At 39.7% G+C, this 20752-nt stretch overlaps 1 protein-coding gene across 7 annotated transcripts in view; it reads left to right on the forward strand.

Annotated features, from left to right (window-relative positions):
- The window catches only part of cuedc1b (CUE domain containing 1b), a 52379-nt gene that overhangs the window by 15920 nt on the left and 15707 nt on the right, over nt 1-20752 (forward strand). For 5 of the 7 annotated variants that reach the window (XM_039622615.1, XM_039622614.1, XM_039622616.1 and 2 more), the window contains 4 exons: nt 441-506; nt 719-796; nt 907-1000; nt 4076-4134. In XM_039622615.1, the coding sequence (XP_039478549.1) occupies nt 441-506; nt 719-796; nt 907-1000; nt 4076-4134 (297 nt within the window). Of the gene's footprint in view, nt 1-440; nt 507-718; nt 797-906; nt 1001-4075; nt 4135-9377; nt 9586-20752 lie in introns of those variants that run through there. The other 2 variants (XM_039622620.1, XM_039622619.1) reach the window with 2 other exon arrangements.

The following is a 20752-nucleotide window of genomic DNA, read 5'->3' on the forward strand; positions in this document are numbered from 1 at the left end:
GTTTGCTCTCATACAACACAGTATTAGGAAAAAAAGCTAAAGCTACCAAGTCTAGAGAATGCTGGAATCAAAATCTGAAAAAGGAGAACTCTCAAACACATCTGCATATGCTTGGCAGTCACCCCAAAACAAGAAATCTGTGTTCAATAAACAAAACAAAAAAATAGAATCTATTTTGGGGTGGCTAGTATTCATGAAAAGTAAACTTCTTAGTGATAGTTCACTATAAGTAGCGGGATATATCTCTGTACTTTTATTGTGAAAGATTTGCACAAGACGTTGCTGCATTTACTCTACAATGTGCCAGAGCTCTAACAGTTTGCCTTTCCCAGCAGAAACTGAGATTAAGAATTTAAATTTGGGTCATATTACTATTAGGCTAGAGCTCATCACATCTGGGCAACACACACTAGTGGTCATAACATCTGCTCTCTTTTTAGATCGCTTGAAGTATGAGTCAAAGAAATCAAAGTCCAATCATTCAACTAGCTTGGAGAATTCCACAGGTAGATATCACTCATCAAGCTTTCTCTGCTGAGCTACTTTGAGCTCTGTCTAAATTGTACAGAGTACTGGTTTGTGTGTTTGTGCATTCACTGTGTTAGCTGCATCCAAAATTTGCACTCAATATATCACACTATACATATTTACGTTTGATATATTTGATCTTCAGATGCATAAGTGTACTGTGTGGTAGTGCTTCTGTGTATGTGTGCAGGAGACCAGTACTCTGGAGCTTCCATGGAGGCCATCTCAGATGATGTGTTCAGAGACAAACTCAAACACATGGGCAAATGTAAGTCTGCTGATTTACAGTAGTACTATTGTTTCACAATGCCTACATTAGTATTTATGGTCATTTTGTAGTTTGATTAATGGAGCAGGAAGTTTTTTTTTCACCTTCAGCAACAAGAAAGAAGCTGTTTGAAATTGCCAGAACATTTTCAGAAAAGACAAAGAGAAGAAAGTCAAAAAGGAGGACACTCCTGAAGCATCATTCGTATCCTTTATGTAAACGCGGTCAGGCTGAGATTCTTGTATTTTTAAAACGGTTCCATTTCATGTTGTGAGGCAGTACAGTAGCTAAAACAACACATTAAATCAAAACCACTTTCAAAAATGTTATGATAATTGTTAGACTTCTAGTACACTACACACAGAAGAATTTTGTACTGTTGATAGTACTTGTTTTCATGTGCAGCAGTTTCTTTTCACTGCTGTTAAGTGCTGATCGGTGACTCAACTCCTGGGTCCTCCGGTCTGCATGTAGAAATTTCTTACCAAACACTAAGTTGTTCCTTTAGTTGTTTGTGTGCATTAGTTTGTTTGTGTGCATGAATGTCAGACAAAGCACTTAAAGAAAAGAATGAAAGTCCTTTGTAATGAGACTTAAAAAGCAATACAAGTCTTTTGAGTGCTCAGAAAAGCACTGTACAGGTAACATTCCACAAATGGAGTACATTGTGAAGAAATAGAGTAAGAAAAAAATATTTAACTGAGTTGTATGTAAATAAGTAATTAGTTAAAATTGCAGCACGTTCTTGTCTTGTTTTAGTGCTTAATTTGATAAGTGTTTAATATTAGTGACTTATGAAATCAAACTTTGTGTGTTGGTAGTGTTGTTTGATCATACAACAATATTTGGATAATTGCTAACTCCCTTGAGTGTCTTTTAGTACACCTGAAGGATAAAACGGCATCAACCTGATACTCTAACACTATGTTCAGTTTAAACCAGTGGGTTATATATGTCTGAACTTCTGATCACAGGTGACATGAAAGGGCTAAAATTTGGCATTTTAACACAGCACATGAGTATTTACTTACTTTTGAAGCATGGTGGACAATTTTAAGCATGAGTGTGTTCAGTTGATGCAATAGAGTTGTAGGAGGCTGAGGCTATGAGGGAACGACACTTCCTTTGGGGTTCGCGCACACTTTCTTCTATTCCACACTTCCTCTGGTTTACTGTTGCTTTCCAGTTCCCAGCCAGCTCCCAGCTAGTTTCCAACTGCAGACACCAGCTCAGCTTAGCTGTCTTCCTTCGTCTTCTCTGAACCTAGCACGCAACTGTTGGAGAAATGGGGAGTGGTGATATCTGCGTGCACTCTGGTGAAATGGCCCCATGAGGGTCATACCATTGCGCACAAATTGGACTCCACTAACGGTAACGGCTGTACTGCCCAAACATTCCCCCAAATTCCACCAATAGTTTAAGTGTCCTACCGGGGGGACAGGACACTGAACCATGTGTGTACAGTAACATCAAGCATGCTTACAGAGCAACAGCCCTCCTCTACCTAGTACAATCTGACCACCTCTCTCTGCTCCTTATTCCTACCTACACCCTGTACACCCCCCTCAGGAAACAGACCCCTCCAAGCACCTGGGTCATTAAATCATGACCAGATGATGCTCTCCTCCAGTTACAGGACTGTTGTTTTGATCTAACAGACTGGCCAATCTTTGAACAGCAGGACCTGGCAACCTTCACTCAGTCTGTCCTTTTCTACATTAACCTCCTAGCACCTGGCGTCCTTCAGACATTTTGGGTTGTCTAGACCAAAATACTAAATTTTGCTCTAGAAAGGCCTGACATCCACTTACAAGGACATTATACTGCCACTGTCCTATTGAATTTAAAGAGAATGTCCTCATATGTGGATCTAAATTTTCTCAGAAACAAAAATCAGGAATAAAAAATCACATAATTCTTTGATTTTACATTCATCAGGTCCCAATCAGCCCAAATAGCACACCTGTCTGAAGGCCTCCACCATCATTCCCATCCCCAAAAAGCCTGGTATAGACAATCTCAAAAACTAAAGACCTATAGCCCTCACGTCTGTAGTCATGAAGTGTTTCGAGCAGATAGTGTCTCCACCATTTTGCCTACAGAGCAAATCAGTCCACGGACAATGCCCTCAATATCAACCTTCACAGAGCACTGAGCGATCTGGAGAACATGAAGAGCTATGTCAGGATACTCTTTGTGGACTACAGCTCAGTGTTCAACACCATAATTCCACACATTCTCGGCAGCAAACTGGACCACCACCACATCCCACTTGCTTTGTGTTATTCAAAGCTTATTCAGAGGTTGTATGAAAATACAATGTAGTTTAGTGCAGGCAAAACAGTTAGTTTGCAGTAGTGTGGTAATATTTAAAGTAATACACTATGTGTTGTTCATGGTCACTGTAACAGGCATTTTAATTTTAAACTGATGATTAATTCAGTGAATTTGATGTTTACACTAGATTTATGCTGTCTAGAGTTTGGAAATCAATAATGATAGCTCATGTAACATATGCTTGTATCTTGCTGAATTCAGTTGAAACCAAAAGGAACAATAAACATTAGAGCAGCACAGGTTAGATGACCACAGGCTGTATACAAAATAATCTGCTGGAGCACACAACAGAAATCATTGTGAATTATTTCTAAGTTACTCTTCGCTGCACCACTACAATTAATCTTAGGTTTCCCACACCTGCTGAATCCCACTTTATTTACTTTGTTTAGGTGTGGAGGTAATCTACAATGAGGGCAGCCGCAAATAGGACAGGAATTTGTTAAATGGTTTTTTTTTTTCGTAAGGTTTGTATTCCAATAATATAATTTTATTGGTATATTAATATAACATGAGTTTCTGTTAGCTGTCCTCAATAATAGCTGGTAGACATGTCCTTTAATGAGCTACTTTTTAACTTGTATGTTTACTGTATTTTGGATTTTTCAGAGCCTGTACTTTTTAAAATTTACTTAAAGGAAGAAGTTGTATCAGTACTTTTACACAACCATCTGCGTAAGTGACAGATATGCAGTTTTGCCACCTCTGGTTGACCAGTGTTATTCATAAGGAGCCAAGAACCATCATTGTTGTCATTTTCTGAGAAAAGCATTTCCATAGTCTGTGCCATTGTTACTGAGGTTTATGGTTCTCATATTATTGCTAGCCATGCAGAAGCTTCCAGAATTGGATTTATTTCTGTTTGTGAGTCCATGAACTCTGAGAGATTGATCTGGCTTGCAGGGTCTGAGTTTTGTGGCTCTTAACCAAACTCCTTTCCAGATTGGGCACAGCCAACTCTACAGCCAATCTTCTTGATGATGTAGAAGGACACCACTGTGGTAAGAAATCATGTGAACCATACAATGCTAATGGGTTTCGTGCTGTAATGTAGAGGAGTGTTTCCTGACTGATCTGGCTTAAAGGTCAGACCTCAGAGAGAGAGTAATGGTTAAAGCATAAAGCACCCTAACAGTGATTCTGCGTTTTCAATCCTTGCAATAAAACACAGAGATAAGTAACTGAGCCACATTTTAGTTTTAAAGAATTAGTTTTAACCAACTTTGTGGTGGGGATGGTTCCAGTTTGGACATTCAGAAGAGGACTGGTACAGAACTTAACCTCTCACCCCAACCGGTCGCAGCAGATGGCCGCCCCTGAGCCTGGTTCTGCCAGAGTTTCTTCCTGTTAAAAGGGAGTTTTTCCTTCCCACTGTCGCCAAAGTGCTTGCTCATAGGGGGTCATATGATTGTTGGGTTTTTCTCTGTATCTGTTATTATAGAGTATACTGTACAATATAAAGCACCTTGAGGTGACTGTTGTTGTGATTTGGCGCTATATAAATAAAATTGAATTGAATTAAGCAATGTAATATTTTGGCATATTTGGGTTTGGTGGGAAAATGTGTTTTAGCCAGCTCTAAAAAAGGTTTTAAAACCTAAATAACTTTCTGACAGGAAAATGAATTTCTGACCACATTAGACATAATTTGTCTGCTTTTCCAAACCCAGCTGTGGGTGAATACTTGTAAAAAGATCACAAAGGAACCAAACTACTCCTTTAACGTGAAAAAGCAAATCTGACAAAGGACCTGATGCAACTTGTCCTTTGGTAGGACCATAATTTGTGGTTCAAATGAAAAACATGTACAGAAGGTAGTCAAGAGAAAAATACAGGAGTATCTTCAGTGGTCTGTAAAATACAGTACAGGCTTTGTCATTGTATTGATTGAATGATTGATTAATGCAGTAAAAGTTCTGTCATATTTGGATCCACCATGAAATACCACCTGGAAAGGATATGATTGGCAGCAACTGGATTTTTCAGCATGGTAGTAATCCCAAACACACTGCTAAAGCATACCTGCTTAGAAAAACATATCATTCATTAAATAAACTACCAGAAAGCCGTTAAAACAGCCCAAAGTATTTTTCTAAGATTGTGTCCAATAATTATCATAAACCTCGCATTTTATTTGGCATTATAAATTCGGTTCTTAACCCATCCACTATTGATCCCCATACAGTAGCGAATATAACATGCGAACATTTTCTGAAATTCTTCGTTAGCAAAACTGTAGACATAAGGTCCCATATTATTCTTCCTACTATTGACCCATTTATTCACTCTCCAACTTTTGCCATTTTTGATCATTTTGAGCCAGTGTCCTTGTCATTACTTAATGAAATAGTTAATAACTTGAAACCTTCAAAATGTTCCCTGGATATTGTTCCACCTAGACTGCTGAAAGATGTGTTTGACACGGTTGGTAGATGTTTGCTTTCCATTCTAAATACCAGCCTTCAGTCTGGGTCTGTTCCCCATGACTTTAAACATGCTGTGGTTGAACCTATCCTTAAAAAGCAGAACCTGGACCCAACAGTTCTATCAAATTATAGACCAATCTCCAAACTGCCTTTTCTATCAAAAGTTCTGGAGAAAGTTGTCCTCCTCCAGCTCCAGACCTTTTTAGATAATCACGACATCGGTGAAGTATTCCAGTCTGGTTTTAAAATGCATCATAGTACTGAAACTGCTCTTTTAAGAGTTTCTAATGACCTTTTAACTTTTACAGATGTGGGAGATTCCGCCATTTTAATATTACTAGATCTCAGTGCTGCTTTTGATATGGTGGATCATAAATCCTATGATCTTATCTCTTGGCTGGAAAAATATGCCGGTATTAAAGGGACTGCATTAGAATGGTTTAAATGGTTTAAATCTTACCTATCTAATCAATCCTTCTCTAAGTTTCAGAGACACATTATCCCCAATGACCTCGCTCTTTTGTGGCGTCCCTCAGGCATCTATTCTTGGCCCGGTTCTCTTCTCAATTTACATGCTTCCTATGGGCTCTATTTTTAAAAAACATGATATTTCCTTTCACTGTTATGCAGATGATTCACAGATCTACCTCCCACTGAAACGCAAATCTGTGAACACTCTGAAGAGACTGTTCAATTGTCTGGAAGATGTTAAGGCATGGATGGCTGAAAACTGAGATCATTGTCTTCGGCCCTATTCACCATTACAACCTTGGCCCCTTAGAAAAGTATAAAAAATCGTTTGCAAGAAATTTAGGTGTGATTTTTTTTTTGATAGTAATTTAACATTCGATAAACAAATAAATAATATGGTCAAGACCAGCTTCTTTCACCTCCGCCAACTTGCAAAGGTGAAGCCATTTCTCTGTTTCAGCGACTTTGAAAAAGCCATCCATGCATTTATTTCATCTCGCCTTGACTTCTGCAACAGCGTCTACTCTGGTGTTACCTCGTCATCTACTGGCCGACTACAGCTGGTTCAAAACGCTGCGGCAAGGCTTCTGACTGGCACGCGCAAACGAAAGCACATATCTCCTATACTTGCCTTGCTACACTGGTTGCCAGTTAGTTTTCGAATTGATTTTAAGATTTTGACACTTGTTTTTAAATCATTGCATGGAATAGCTCCTATTTATCTTTCTGATCTTTTAAATTGGTATACTCCGGGGAGATCTTTGAGGTCTGTGGACCAAATGCTGCTAGCTGTCCCTAGGTCTAGATTAAAACACAGAGGAGATTGGGCTTTTGCTGCAACTGCTCCGAAACTGTGGAATAAACTGCCTTTACATATCAGGACCTCTTCAACACTGGATACTTTTAAAACTCGTCTAAAGACCCATTTTTACTCCTTAGCTTTTAATTCTGTATGAGTCTGTCATTAAGTGTGCCTATGCCAAGAGGCACACTTATTACTATTCGTCGGATTTATTATTGTGTGGATGCCCTCAAAGGCATCCACACTATTGAGTTCCTGTTTCTCTTTATTCGTTATACTTTATTCTTCAAGTTGCCACTTTCTTTGCCGCTTAACTACTCCCTCAGTTTTCAACCGATTTTCTCCGTTCAAACTCTAAACTGTTCTGCTATTTCTGCTAATGTGTGCTATATCTTTTGGTGTTTATTACTATTATACTTTTTAAAATATTACACTTTTTTCCTTTAATTTGTCCCATTGAAATGAATGGGAAACTTCCACAATTCTGCTAAAACTTGCTTGTTTTTGAAACTTAACTACTTCCTCATACTTTCACCTAGAACAACCATTCAAACTTTAAAATGTTCTCAGATTATTGGGCTATTCCTGTGTGATTCAGCTTTTTCAGATCTTCTACCGTTTTAATTTTATACCTCTTTAAGTTTTCAGTTGCAAAATTGTGATTTTTCAGAAAATACATGCGTTGCTATGGTTGCTATGCAATTAACTCAGAGTGAGGGCTGGTCCGTTCTGAATTTTCTCTTCATGTCTGAACAACGTCTTGCTACTCGCTCAACTTCCACTCAACCCACACAAATTATACATCAAAACGTAGGTATTTTTGCTGGCTTTCAGAAAATGTCACTATCACTGTTGCGGAAGTTACAGATTTTTATCAAATCGCCTCAGAGCAACACAAAGTCTTAAAACTCTCCATAGAAAGTCAATGGAGAGTCTGTTCAAAATCAGCGCTGGGACTCTCTAATGAGAGGCATTTTCAAATCGTCATATCTCTTTAACAAAGCAAAGTTAGGACATGAGGCTTGTGCCAATATACCTTCAGACACTGCTGACACTCACAGTGGAAGCAGTTTTTACAATTATCTTACCGTTGAGCAATGAATTACGTTTGTTTGAGGGGCGGAAATCTGTCCTCCTCTCAGTTTTCAAACTCCGAAAATGAACCCGTTTCTTCTCTCGTCATATTTCCGCGACGGAGGTACAAAGAGCAATGAAAATCGCAATCAAAGTACACCAAAGTCCGCTGATTCACCCAGTACAAGAATTATGCTGCTAGCCCTCCTAGTTTTTGAGTTACACGAAGTTTTGTAACTCAATCATATCTGAGGGCTGGCACATTCAAATTTGCATATTGGGGCATTCATGGCTTCTAAGACAACCAATCATATCTGAGGGCTGGCACATTCAAATTTGCATATTGGGGCCTTCATGGCTTCTAAGACAACCAATCATCTATGTCATATATCTATAATTATTGACATTTTTTTTAAAAAAAGACAACACTTGACGATTCCCCCATCTCTTCTGAACAAAAGAATGTTAGACCTGAGACCTGAAAATTTCCATGACTGTTCACCAAAGCCTGCTGTCTCTTACGGTGAAAAAATGATATCGATACTCCAAATAGATTTAGAGTTACAAAGCATTGTTTGAGGGCAAGTCAAGGCAGTTTTCGCTTTGCCTCTACTCAGTTATGGTGCATTAGAAGTCAAATATCTTCAATAATTCATATTTTAATGATAAATTGTCAACAGTTTAAGATTCCCCCATCTCTTCTGAACAAAACGGTATAAGAATGACCGTTCTAGCCCCTACGGTTAGGAAATTATAGCCATTTGTTTGAAAAGTATGAAAAGTAGACAGCACAAATCCTGTCTCTGTGCTGCGTCTGTGTAAAAACAGGTGCACCTGTTTTGGCGGGAAAAAGTACACAGCCTCTCTGATTGGTGGATTCAAATTTAGCAGCTCCCAGGCTGTTTGGCTGCTGCTGCTGCGTGTGTGTGTGTGTGTGTGTGTGTGTGTGTGTGTGTGTGTGTGTGACAGAGAGAAAGAGAGAGCGAGAGAGAGTTTTTATGGGAGCATCTTATTGTATGATTTAAATTCAATATATTTAGACTGGTTGACTGAATTTGATCCCGTGTGTCTCTCTGTGCTTGTGTGTTTCCATATGTGTCCATATTTGTGATTGTGTGACTGTTATACTTTTTTTTTGCTGATTTTTTTTTTCATTTAACAATTACATTTGAGGGACCCTTAGCATGTTCACGATTTTTCAGCTGTTCATTTTGCTTTTCCAATTTTTCTATTTAAGTTATTAGTATTGTGCTAAGTCATAGCATTTCTGCTGCTTTTCAGTGTTTGTGCTAAATACAGCATTTCTGCTAAATCGTACTATTTCTGCTATTTTATAAGATTTGTGCTAAATACAGCATTTGTGCTAAATCATACTATTTCTGCTATTTTATAGGATTTGTGCTAAAACATAGTATTTCTACTAAATGCAGTATTTCTGGGTAATCATTGTATTTCTATATATTTCTGCCAGGTCCCCAGGGAGTCAATCCTCTGTAAGGACTGTAATATTCAAATTTACATATCAGGACCTGTATGACTTCACAACCAGCCAGTCATATCTGAGGGCTGACACATTCAAATTTGCATATTGGGGCCCTCATGGCTTCTAAGCCAACCAATCATCTATGTCATATATCTATAATATTTCATATTTTTATTTTAAATGGTCAAAATTTCAAGATTCCCCCATGTCTTCTGAACAAAATGGTCTTAGAATGACCGTTTTAGCCCCTACGGTTAGGAATTTATGGCTGTTAGTTTGAGGGGAGTCCTCACTATGAGAAATACACTGCAAAAATCCTGTCTCTCTCTGTGCTGCGTGTGTAAAAGCCTGCACTTGGTGCACAAGTTTTGGCATGAAAAAGCACACAGCCTCTCTGATTGGTGGATTCAAATTGAGAAGCTCACAGCTGTTTGACTGACCTAGAAACATGCTGTTAACAGCCCCTGTTCACTTGCTGCTGTGTGTGTGTGAGAGAGAGAGAGAGAGAGAGAGAGAGAGAGAGAGAGAGACAAAGACCATTTTTCGGGCAGCATCTCATTGTTGGATAAAACTATAATATATTCAGACTGGTTGACTGGCATAGACCCTGTTTGTGTGTCTCTCTCTGTACATTTGTGTATCCATATTTGATTTTGTGTGTATCTTTTGTTTTGTGTATCCATATTTGATTTTGTGTGTATCTTTTGTTTTGTGTATCCATATTTGATTTTGTATGTATCTGTTTGCTGTTCTTATTTGTTTTTTTTCTAAATGTATTTTTATTTTATTTTTTCACAGGTGAACAAAAATTAGTTTTGAGCGAACTTAACCATGTTCCTTTTTATTCAGCTTGTCATTTTACCTTTCCAATATTTTCACTTAAGTTATTACTATTCTGCTCAATCATAGTATCTGTTCTAAATCATTGTTATTAAGCTATATTGTAGGATTTCTGCTAAATCATAGTATTTCTACTATATTATATTTTTCTTTCTAAATATAGCATTTCTGCTATAGAATAGTATTTCTGCTATGTTATAATACTTGTGCTAAACTGGAGTATTTTTGCTAAAACATAGTATTTATTTAAAATTACAATATTCATAGTATATTACAGTGTCTCTGGTAAATCACAGCTTTTCTGCCATATTGTACTGTTTTTCTAAAACATAGTATTTCTGTAATGTTTAAGAATGTTTGGCTAAATATATTCTTTCTGTTATTTTATACTATTTCTCCTAAATTCGTGTATTTTTGAGAAGTTATTGTGTTTCTGGTAAGTTACAATATTTCTGCTAAGTTCTGCTGTGCTATTGTATTTCTGCCAAGTATTATGTTTCCTCTAAGATATTGCAGTTCTGCTAAGTAATTACATTTTAGCAAAGTTCCTTTGCTTCAGCAAAGTTTTTACAATTTCTGCAACTTTTCAGCTTTTTCAGCTAGTTTCAGCAGACAGCTTCAGCTTTAAAGCATCCACACTGCATTTTCGCAGGAAATGCAAATTTTTCTAGTTGTGTGGATGCCCTCAAAGGGCTTCCACACTATTGAGTTCCTGTTTCTCTTTATTCTTTATTATTGTGTGGATGCTGGAGGCATCCACACTATTGAGATCCTGTTTCTCTTTAAACTTTATTCTTCAAGTTGCTCCCCCGTTTTTTTGCCGTGGAACTACTCCCTCAGTTGTTCAGCTGATTTTCTCCGTTCAAACTCTAAACTGTTCTGCTATTTCTGCTAATTCCGGCTATATCTTTTGGTGTTTATTACTATTATACTTTTTAAAATATTACACTTTTTGTGTCCCATTGAAATGAATGGAAAACTTCCACAATTCTGCTAAAACTTGCTTGGTTTTGAAACGTAACTACTTCCTCATACTTTCACCTAGAAACTCCATTCAAACTTTAAAATGTTCTCAGATTATTGGGCTATTCCTGTCTGATTCAGCTTTTTCAGACCTTCTACCGTTTTAATCTTATCTCTCTTTAAGTTTTCAGTTGCAGCTTTGTGATTTTTCAGAAAATACATGCGTTGCTATGGTTGCTATGCAATTAACTCACAGTGAGCGCTGGTCTGTTCTGAATTTTCTCTTCATGTCCGAACAACTTCTTGCTACTCGCTCAATTTCCACTCAACCCCCACAAATTATACATCAAAACGTAGGTATTTTTGCTGGCCTTTCAGACAATGTTACTATCTTTATTGTGAGATTTACCGTTTTTTCGCAATTTGCCTCAAAGTGACACATGGTCTGGTTACTCCCCATTCAAAGTCTATGGGGAGGTTTTGAAATTCAGAGCTGAAATTCTGTAACGGGAGGCATTTTCAAATCGCCATATCTCCTTAACAAAGCAAAGTTAGGACATGAGGCTTGTGCCAATATATCTTCAGACACTCCTGACACTCACAGTGGAAGCAGTTTTTACATTCACCTTACCGTTGAGCCATAAATTACGTTTGTTTGAGGGGTGGAAATCTGTCCTCCTCTCAGTTTTCACACTCTGAAAATGAAGCCGTTTCTTCTCTCGTCATATCTCCGCGACGGAGGTACAAAGAGCTATGAAAATCGCAGTCAAAATACACCAAAGTCCGCTGATTCACCCAGTACAAGAATTATGCTGCTAGCCCTCCTAGTTTTTGAGTTACACGACGTTTTGTAACTCCAAAAAACGGCGCTTTTCGCCGCTCACCGCGATCTATTTTCTGACTGGTCATGTCTATGTTTTTGAGCCGACCGCTCCCTTCCCAGGTGGCGCAATCAGTAATGACACGGCTCTGCAGCTCAAAGGTCGTGGGTTCAATCTAGAGCTGGGCGATAAAACAATAACGATATGTATTGCGAAAGAAATTTTTCTCGATAGAAAAATTAAACTATTGCGATAGACCTCATCTCTCTCTTGCTCTCTTAAAAAAAGAAAAGAAAAGAAGAACAGCCAATCCAAATTAAGTAGCGCAGAGCCGAACCAATCACAGCCGCAGTGTCACGTCACGTGACTTGTTACGTACAGCACAAGTGCCAAGCCGCGCATGTGTGGTTTGGGAAGCAGCCAGCTGCTGGTAACGGAGGAAAGTGTGTTTCGTAGTGATGTGTCGGTCGCGAACGAAATGGCTTGACGTGAACGACACGAGCCGGCTCCTTATCGCGAGCCGTGGGTTTTTTTTCTTTCTTTCTCTCACCCTCTCTCTCGCACTTTTTTTCCGCTTCACTCCGCACGCGAGCCTTGTGCTTTGCGCTGAGCAGAGGGGGGGGGGTAGTCACAGTCGCAGTAGCACAGGAACAGAGCGGGAGGGAGAGATGGAGAGAGAGAGAAAGACAGCCAGGGACAACAATGTGACATTAGAAAGGTATAGTGATCATCCACAACTATTTTCAGTTGCAGATGATAAAGGATTCAGAAAGTTAAGAAAGCTATACAACAAGGAGAGATTGAAAATGTCCTTTTAGTTCTCAGTTTATTTGATATTGACAAAAGTTAGTCAATTTTGTCTGTTCTTCTGTAAAACAAACTAAGATTTATTTTTAGAATTAACATTTTGTTTCTAAGTGGAATTGACAATTTAGTAGTCTGTTTTGTTCTATTTTGAAACTTGAACGCTTTAGCGGCTGCCTTTTGTGTAGTTTGCAATATTTGCCTTTATTTATCTGAAAAATTCTCATGTTCCTTAAGTACATCTACCCTGTTGAACTTATTATGGGAAATAAATATTAAAATCAAGACAAGCTGCTGATTATTTCACATTTTACTTGTGAGCAACGGCACATTTAAATCTTACAAATATAGTTATTTGGCTTATATCGTGATATATATGTCGTTATCGCCTGAAATGAAAAAAACATATCGTGATATGAAAAAATCTTATATCGCCCAGCTCTAGTTCAATCCCACCTTGTTCAACTTTTTTTTTTCACTACACATTTATACACTATCCAAGACGTGATTTATATTGATCATTTATTACAGTTCTGCAAAGTTTTATGATTTTAGCAGCTTTTCTAATATGGACCGAAATACATACAAGTACACAGCCTAATGAAGCAGACAGAGGCAGTAGCTCTGATCAGAGGTGTGGACTCGAGTCACATGACTTGGACTCGAGTCAGACTCGAGTCATTAATTTTATGACTTTAGACTTGACTTGAAAAAAGGTTGTAAGACTTGTGACTTGACTTGGACTTTTACACCAGTGACTTGGGACTTGAATTGGACTTGAACCTGTTTACTTGAAAAGACTTGATATTTTACCCAAATCTAAAATTTAACATACATATTATATAAAAAGTGTGGACCATTAATTCACTTTATTCATTCATTCATTCATTCTTACCACACTCCGTATGTATGTGAGCTTGGGCTGTAGCACAGCCAATCAAATTAACCAGATTTGAAAAAAACAAGAACAAAAACGCTCGAGCCAAAAATGCTTCCAAGAGTAATTTCTTTCGGGTACATAAACTACGAAGTAGTCAACAAAAAACGAAATGCATATGCAAAACATGCAAGAAGAGAATCACAGACGGAGATGGAACAACTTCCAACTTTGTCCGACATTTGAAGTTGCATAAAGAACGGTAGGTGGTGCTTTTTTTCTTTTTTCTTTTTTTGCTACGATGAAATAGCTGACTTAGCTAACTTCATCTTATTAGCAAATGTTCTTCGGGCTACGTTGATGATACTGTTTGGCTTTAACAGGTATGATATGTTTGTCATGCTATTTTAAATCCGGCCCTGCAAGCGCATCCAAGAATAACATGCAACTTGTCAGTTCAGAATTGTTGGTGAATGGTGAGCAGGGTCCGTTTCAGAAAGTGGGTTCTGTAGCTGTACTCAGGGAAGAGAGTTTCTCTCCGTCTCCTCCCCATCATTAACCCCGTAGATTTAACCCAGTTTAGACTGACAAATATTTATTTTACCATCACATCACAATTCAAAATCACTGTGTTTAATTTGCAATTAGTGTATGGTCGTGTTTAACTTTTAACGTGTCTGAGCCAGGGAATTTTTTTTGGTTAGAAAATCTGGCCCACCTTAGTGTGTAATTGAGTAGTCCTGCTATACATGGCCTTTTTCTTCTGTCATTTATGTCAATACATCAAATAAAATATTTTGATCTTATGTTATTAGCTGTTGTTTATTTGCAAAGGTTATTCTCAACAGGGATGCTAGACAAAAACGGCGTTTTCTACAGACAGCCTAGCATACACTCTCCACTTGCGAGTGAAAAAAGAAAAAGAAAAAACACCCCTTCCCTATTGGTGTTAGAGTTTACCATGTCAGCCAATCAAAAAAATGATAAGGTAACATGGGACATTTGGTTGTTTAGGGAGAAGGGGAAGTTTTTAGGAGTGACACCCACGACGGAAAGCGGGCGAGCGAAAGAAAGAGAGAGAGAGAGTTTTCATATGTGAGACATTAGTGACGTTTAGCGTGTTTGGAGGCTATAGTTAGTTTGTTGTGTAGTTATTGTTTTGTATTGTGTGTCGGTTAGACTGCTGAATTTCATATTTGATCTAAAAAAGCTGTCAAAGGCAGATTCCAGTGTAAACGCTGTTCCCACATAGAAAACTGGACTGTTGCACCTCCAGTTGTCAGACCTGCAGGGTTTAGGCCTGTGGTGTTCTCCTCTGTCTTATACTGAACACAAACTACATTTTTTTTTGGACTAGCACAAATAATTTGTGTGCCTTCTTATTTGATGCAGCACACCTGATTGTTCTGTATTTTTAGGTAAATAGTACCATATAACTTTGTTGTTTGCAAAACTTGTGCATAATTTTTTAGAAATGTACAATTTCTATTTGCATTTCAAGTTATGAAAATGATTCGTTAAACATGTAAAAAAATATAACTTTTTTTCTACTCGGATTCTGAATTTTTTGTCTGAATTTAGATCAACTGTGCTAACATAGTATACCAAAATGGAAAAAAATAACTCAAATTTCAGATATTTGAGGTTGTGCTGTAAATAATGATACCAAACAAGGCAAGAAAAACATATTTTAAAGGTGAAATATAGAGGTAAAATCAAAAGTAGTCAAGAACGGCCAGTTATACCCGGGACCCCAGAGGGTTAAAAAAAAGACTTGAAAGGACTTGAAATTCAAAGTTTCGGACTTGGGACTTGACTTGAAAGTTGTCTGTCTTGACTTACGACTTGACTCTGACTTGCTTGACTTTACTTGAGACTTGACTTGTGACTTGAGGATAAAGACTTGGGACTTACTTGAGACTTGCAAAACAATGACTTGGTCCCACCTCTGGCTCTGATTGGTGAATTTGAGCAGAACCAGGTTGTTCTGCCTCTTTTCAGCAGAAATTCTGCTCATTCACCTCTTTTCAGCGCAACGTTCTGCTTCTTTGCCTCTTTTCAGCAGAAATTCTGCTGATTCATCTCTTTTCTGCAAAATTTTCAGCCTTTTCACCTCTTATCAGCACAATTCTCAGCAGCTTCTGCTCATTTCAGCAGAATTGTCCGTCTCTCCACCTCTTCTTTGTAAGAATGACTTTGGCTCAGGGAAATGAATAGCCGCCTTGAGACCAGAAGGGCCAGGTTCGAATCCTGCTCAGGGCGGCATTTTTTTTTCCACCACCATACAGCTTTTTCAGCTTTTCAGCAGACAGCTTCAGCGTTAAGGCATCCACACAGCATTTTCGCAGGAAATGCAAACTTTTTCTAGTTATTCTTCAGTTTCCGCCTGAAATTTTGCAGCCTAACTCGCCCCGCAGTTTGGAGACAAGCTTCATATATGTTACCTCATTTTGTGCGGCTGGATCTGGAATGGTGTGCTATGACTTTTGGTGTTTAAAAAACTATAAAAGTCATAAATATTAATATTTTAGTGAAAATTTTCCCGCGCTTATCTGCCGCACAGTTTTGACACAAGGGTTACATATGTCATATCATTTTGTGCAGCTGGAGCTGGACTAGTATGGTATGACTTTTGGTGTTTATGACTTTTATAGTTTTTTAAATATTAATATTTTAGTGCAAATTTAGGCCAATTCCTCTTTTGGCGCCATAGAAACAGATTTCATTTGTGGTGTGTTGGCTCCATCTTTTGGTCCCATTGAAACAAATTTCAAACTTTATTTGTGGTGTGCTGGCTCTCTCTAGTGGTATGCCGGGAGTGGTATGGCCTTTCTACCCTTATTTGGATACCGTAATGACGAGAATATCAATGGCGCGCACAGCGTCGCTGCTTTCAGGAACCATTAGAAGTTTTAAGGTTGCGCGAACCATTGAATAGTTACGGTAACCGCAAGGGCGTATGCTTGGTGGAAAACTCCATATCCCACAATTCATAGCACACCTCTGCCGAGTTAAACAATGGCGGACACGTCTTCGTTTTATGTCTTTTATTCGTGTTTCTAGGTCACAAAATAAACTTTTAAGATATTTTCAGGCGAGAATGTAGACGTGTAAACTTCAAATATCTGCTCGTTTTATCAAGATATCCCATATTAGCAACAGTTCTCTTACGAGTTGCTGATAGCCGGCTAGCCGGCTAGCTAGCTAGCGCCGCTAGCATAGCTAGCTAGCGCTGCTAGCGACCCTTCATGAAAAAGCACCCAGGCTTGGCTTACAGTGAGGCAGCTGACTCTCGTTTCACCACCCGATCGCTCACCCGATCGCTCGCCAAGGGTCTGTGTTTTAGCTGGACTTATTTTTTGTTTATATGGGCCGATGATGCTGGTCGATGTGGAAAAAATAACTGAATTGTTTGGTGGTGGAGCTACAACAGAGGGCAGCTATCCACCGGTGTGTGACAGAAAGGACATGCCGCGAACGAGACATACGAGGCGGCGAGGCGACCGCCGATCGACCGGTGGTTGCTAACGTGGAGCTCAGTCGTGGATCAGGGAAACCTAAGGCGTGAGGTGAACTGAATTTCAGGTAAGAAGTTATGAACTGCACTCTATTTGGGTCAGATATAAACCGAGTTTAGGTGTAGTTTATTTTCGTTGTGCTGACTTTTTACAATCGTACTGCGTGCTAGCTAGCACGATGGGAGTTTCTATACAGCTGTGTGCGCTAAGTTACTGACGTTGAACTTTATTTTATTCATAAGGGTTAGTTCGTGGAGTTGCCGTACAAACGGAATCGTCCCACATTCAGAGAAATTATTATGATTTATTCTGTCCTTAGGAATCCTCCCCTGTCATTCTCTCGCCTGTTGAAACTTCAATCATGAAACTGATCAATGATCGGCTTTTCGCACTTGTTTATCGCGCTAAACAACAGCAGCACGTTTAAGCTTGATCAGCTGTTGTTAGAATTCATTTGCTTTTAATTTCTAGTATCAGCTGATGTTTGCTGGAGCCACAGCTGACAAAAGGGCTGGTCCAAACCAGGAGATGTCCTTACTGAATCATCAGAGCTGAACTGGTGATGGAGAAACAGGTTTACCGTTTAGGTGACATGAATGAGTTGAAGGGAAGTTATGAACTGTTTCTGAGAGACAAATAAAGACCAAGCTCCTTTTTTGTGTAGCTGACAGCTGGTAACTGCAGGGGCGGATCTAGCAAAGCTTTTGCCAGGGGGCCAGGTAGGGCATTAACAGAGAAAGGTGGACACAAGGATATACTTTTCTTTCTTACTCTCATATAAAATATTTAGCTTTTATTAAAAAGTTATCTGAATCTTACAAGTTTGTATAATAATACACAAGATTGGCTGTAGACCATTGTTCATCATTCAGAACACTGTGTAAAAATAACAAAAGACAAAAAGTGAATGCAATAGTGCATAAATATTTATTTTACGTGTTTGATGTGTGTGGCGGGGCGTGGTCTGCAGTGCCGCTGCAGGGGAGGTGGACCCACCTGAGCGGCATCTGCAATCACGTGTAATCACGCCTCTCGGGCGTAGTCTGTGCTCTCTCGGCTGTTTTTTGGGTGTGTGTCGGGCTGTGAGTTGAAAAGGTACAGCCGGCTGTGTGGGTAAACCAACCATGTGTGAAAAGTGGTCCATAACGTAATGCTTCAAAGCGTGTTCATGCAAATATTGTCAGATCTGCCGTGGTACAATGGGACTTCTGCTCATGAACCTGTGTGCACAGCGTCTGCAAATCGGCTCTGTACGAAGTAACTTCATCTTTACACAAAACTGTAAGCTGTCATCTGTGAAGCGTGTACGGTGTTTGTTTTTGCCATAGTTCATGGTGGAGTATAGCTGCTCTTCTGAGTTTTGCTCTCTGTAGCCATATGAATGGCAAACTACACTGATTAGCAGCGGCATAGGCACACTTAAAATTTCTTCTGAAATTTTCGCTTTCTAGTTATTTTATTCTTATTTTTCTCTCATAATAATAATAATAATAATAATAATAATAATAATAATGGATTGCATTTATATAGCGCTTTTCGAGACCCTCAAAGCGCTTTACAATTCCACTATTCATTCACTCTCACATTCACACACTGGTGAAGGCAAACCACAGTTGTAGCCACAGCTGCCCTGGAGCAGACTGACAGAAGCGAGGCTGCCATATCGTGCAATCGGCCCCTCTGGCCATCACCAGTAGGCGGTAGGTGAAGTGTCTTGCCCTCTTATCTTTGATTTTACTTTCTTTTTAAAATTTTATAGCGTTTTATTCTACTGTACAGTACTTTGTTCAACAGCTGTTGTTTTTAAAAGTGCTATATAAACTAGAAAAATTTGCATTTCCTGCGAAAATGCTGTGTGGATGCTGTAACGCTAAAGCTGTCTGCTGAAAATAGATGAAAAAGATGAGAAGTTTTAAAACTTGTATGGCGGTGAAGAAACTGAAAATTCTGCTGAAAACAGGTGAAGAAGCAGAAATCTTTGCTGAAAAGTGGTGAAAAGCCAAAAATTCTACTGAAATGGGGTAAAGAAGCTGAAATTTGTACTGAAAAGAAATGTTGCCCTGAGCAGGATTCGAACCTGGGCCTCCTGGTCTCAAGGTGGCTACTCAGCTCACTGAGCCAAACTGGTTCTCACGTAATTAGAAAGAGATGGAGAAACTAACAAATCTGCTCAAATGAGCAGAAGATGCTGAGGTTTGTGCTGATAAGAGGTGAAAAGGCTGAAAATTCTGCTGAAAAGAGTTGAATCAGCAGAATTTCTGCTGAACAGAGGTAAAGAAGGAGAATGTTGCACTGAAGAGTTTTTTTTCTGAAAACAGCTGAAAAAGCTGGGACTTGTGCTGAAAAGGGGTGAAAAAACAGAAAATTCTGCTGAAAAGGGGTGAAGAAGCTGAAATTTGTGTTGAAAAGAGTTAAAAAAAAGTTTAACTGTGAACTGAAAAAATAGTTGCCATAAGCAGGATTGGAACCTGGGCCTCCCGCTCTGAGAACAGCTGCTCATCTCATTGAGCTAAAACACAGCTGGGGTCGAGGTCACTGAGGCAGTTAAACAACTCCTCGGTGGCAGAGCCCCTGGTGTTGATGAGGTCCGCCCCGAGTTCCTGAAGGCTCTGGACGTTGTAGGGCTGTCCTGGTTGACACGCCTCTACAATGTTGCGTGGAGATCAGGGGCAGTACCCTGGACTGGCAGACCGGGTGGTGGTCCCCATCTTTAAGAAGGGAGACCGGAGGGTGTGTTCCAACTACAGGGGATCACACTCCTCAGCCTCCCTGGGAAAGTCTATGCCAGGGTGCTGGAAAGGAGAGTTCGTTCGTTAGTCAAACCTCGGATACAGGAGGAACAATGCGGTTTTCGTCCCTGGTCGCGAACACTGGACCAGCTCTTTATCCTCTCAAGGATACTTGAGGGTGCATGGGAGTTTGCCCAACCAGTCTACATGTGTTTTGTGGACTTGGAGAAGGCATTCGACCGTGTCCCTCGGGGTGTCCTGTGGGAGGTGTTATGGGAGTATGGGGTGTCTGGCCCATTGCTACGGGCCATTCGATCCCTATACAACCGTTGTAAGAGTTTGGTTCGCATTGCCGCAATAAGTCGGACTCGTTTCCGGTGGGTGATGGGCTCCGCCAGGGCTGCCCTTATCACCGATTCTGTTCATAATTTTATGGACAGGATTTCTAGGCGCAGCCAAGTGGCGGAGGGCTTTCACTTGGTGGCCTCAGAATCTCATCTCTGCTTTTTGCGGATGATGTGGTTCTGTTGGCTTTATCGGTGAGGGCCTCCAGCTCGCACTGGAACGGTTCGCAGCCGAGTGTGAAGCAGCGGGAATGAGGATCAGCACCTCCAAATCTGAGGCCATGGTTCTCAGCCGGAAAAGGGTGGAGTGCCCACTCCGGGTCGGGGATGAGTTCCTGCCCCAAGTGGAGGAGTTTAAGTATCTCGGGGTCTTGTTCGCGAGTGATGGGAGAAGGGAGCCGGAGATCGACAGACGGATTGGTGCTGCGGCTGCAGTGATGCGGACGCTGCACCGGTCCGTCGTGGTG

Source organism: Oreochromis aureus, linkage group 14 (genome assembly GCF_013358895.1).
Source record: "Oreochromis aureus strain Israel breed Guangdong linkage group 14, ZZ_aureus, whole genome shotgun sequence".
Taxonomy (NCBI): domain Eukaryota; kingdom Metazoa; phylum Chordata; class Actinopteri; order Cichliformes; family Cichlidae; genus Oreochromis; species Oreochromis aureus.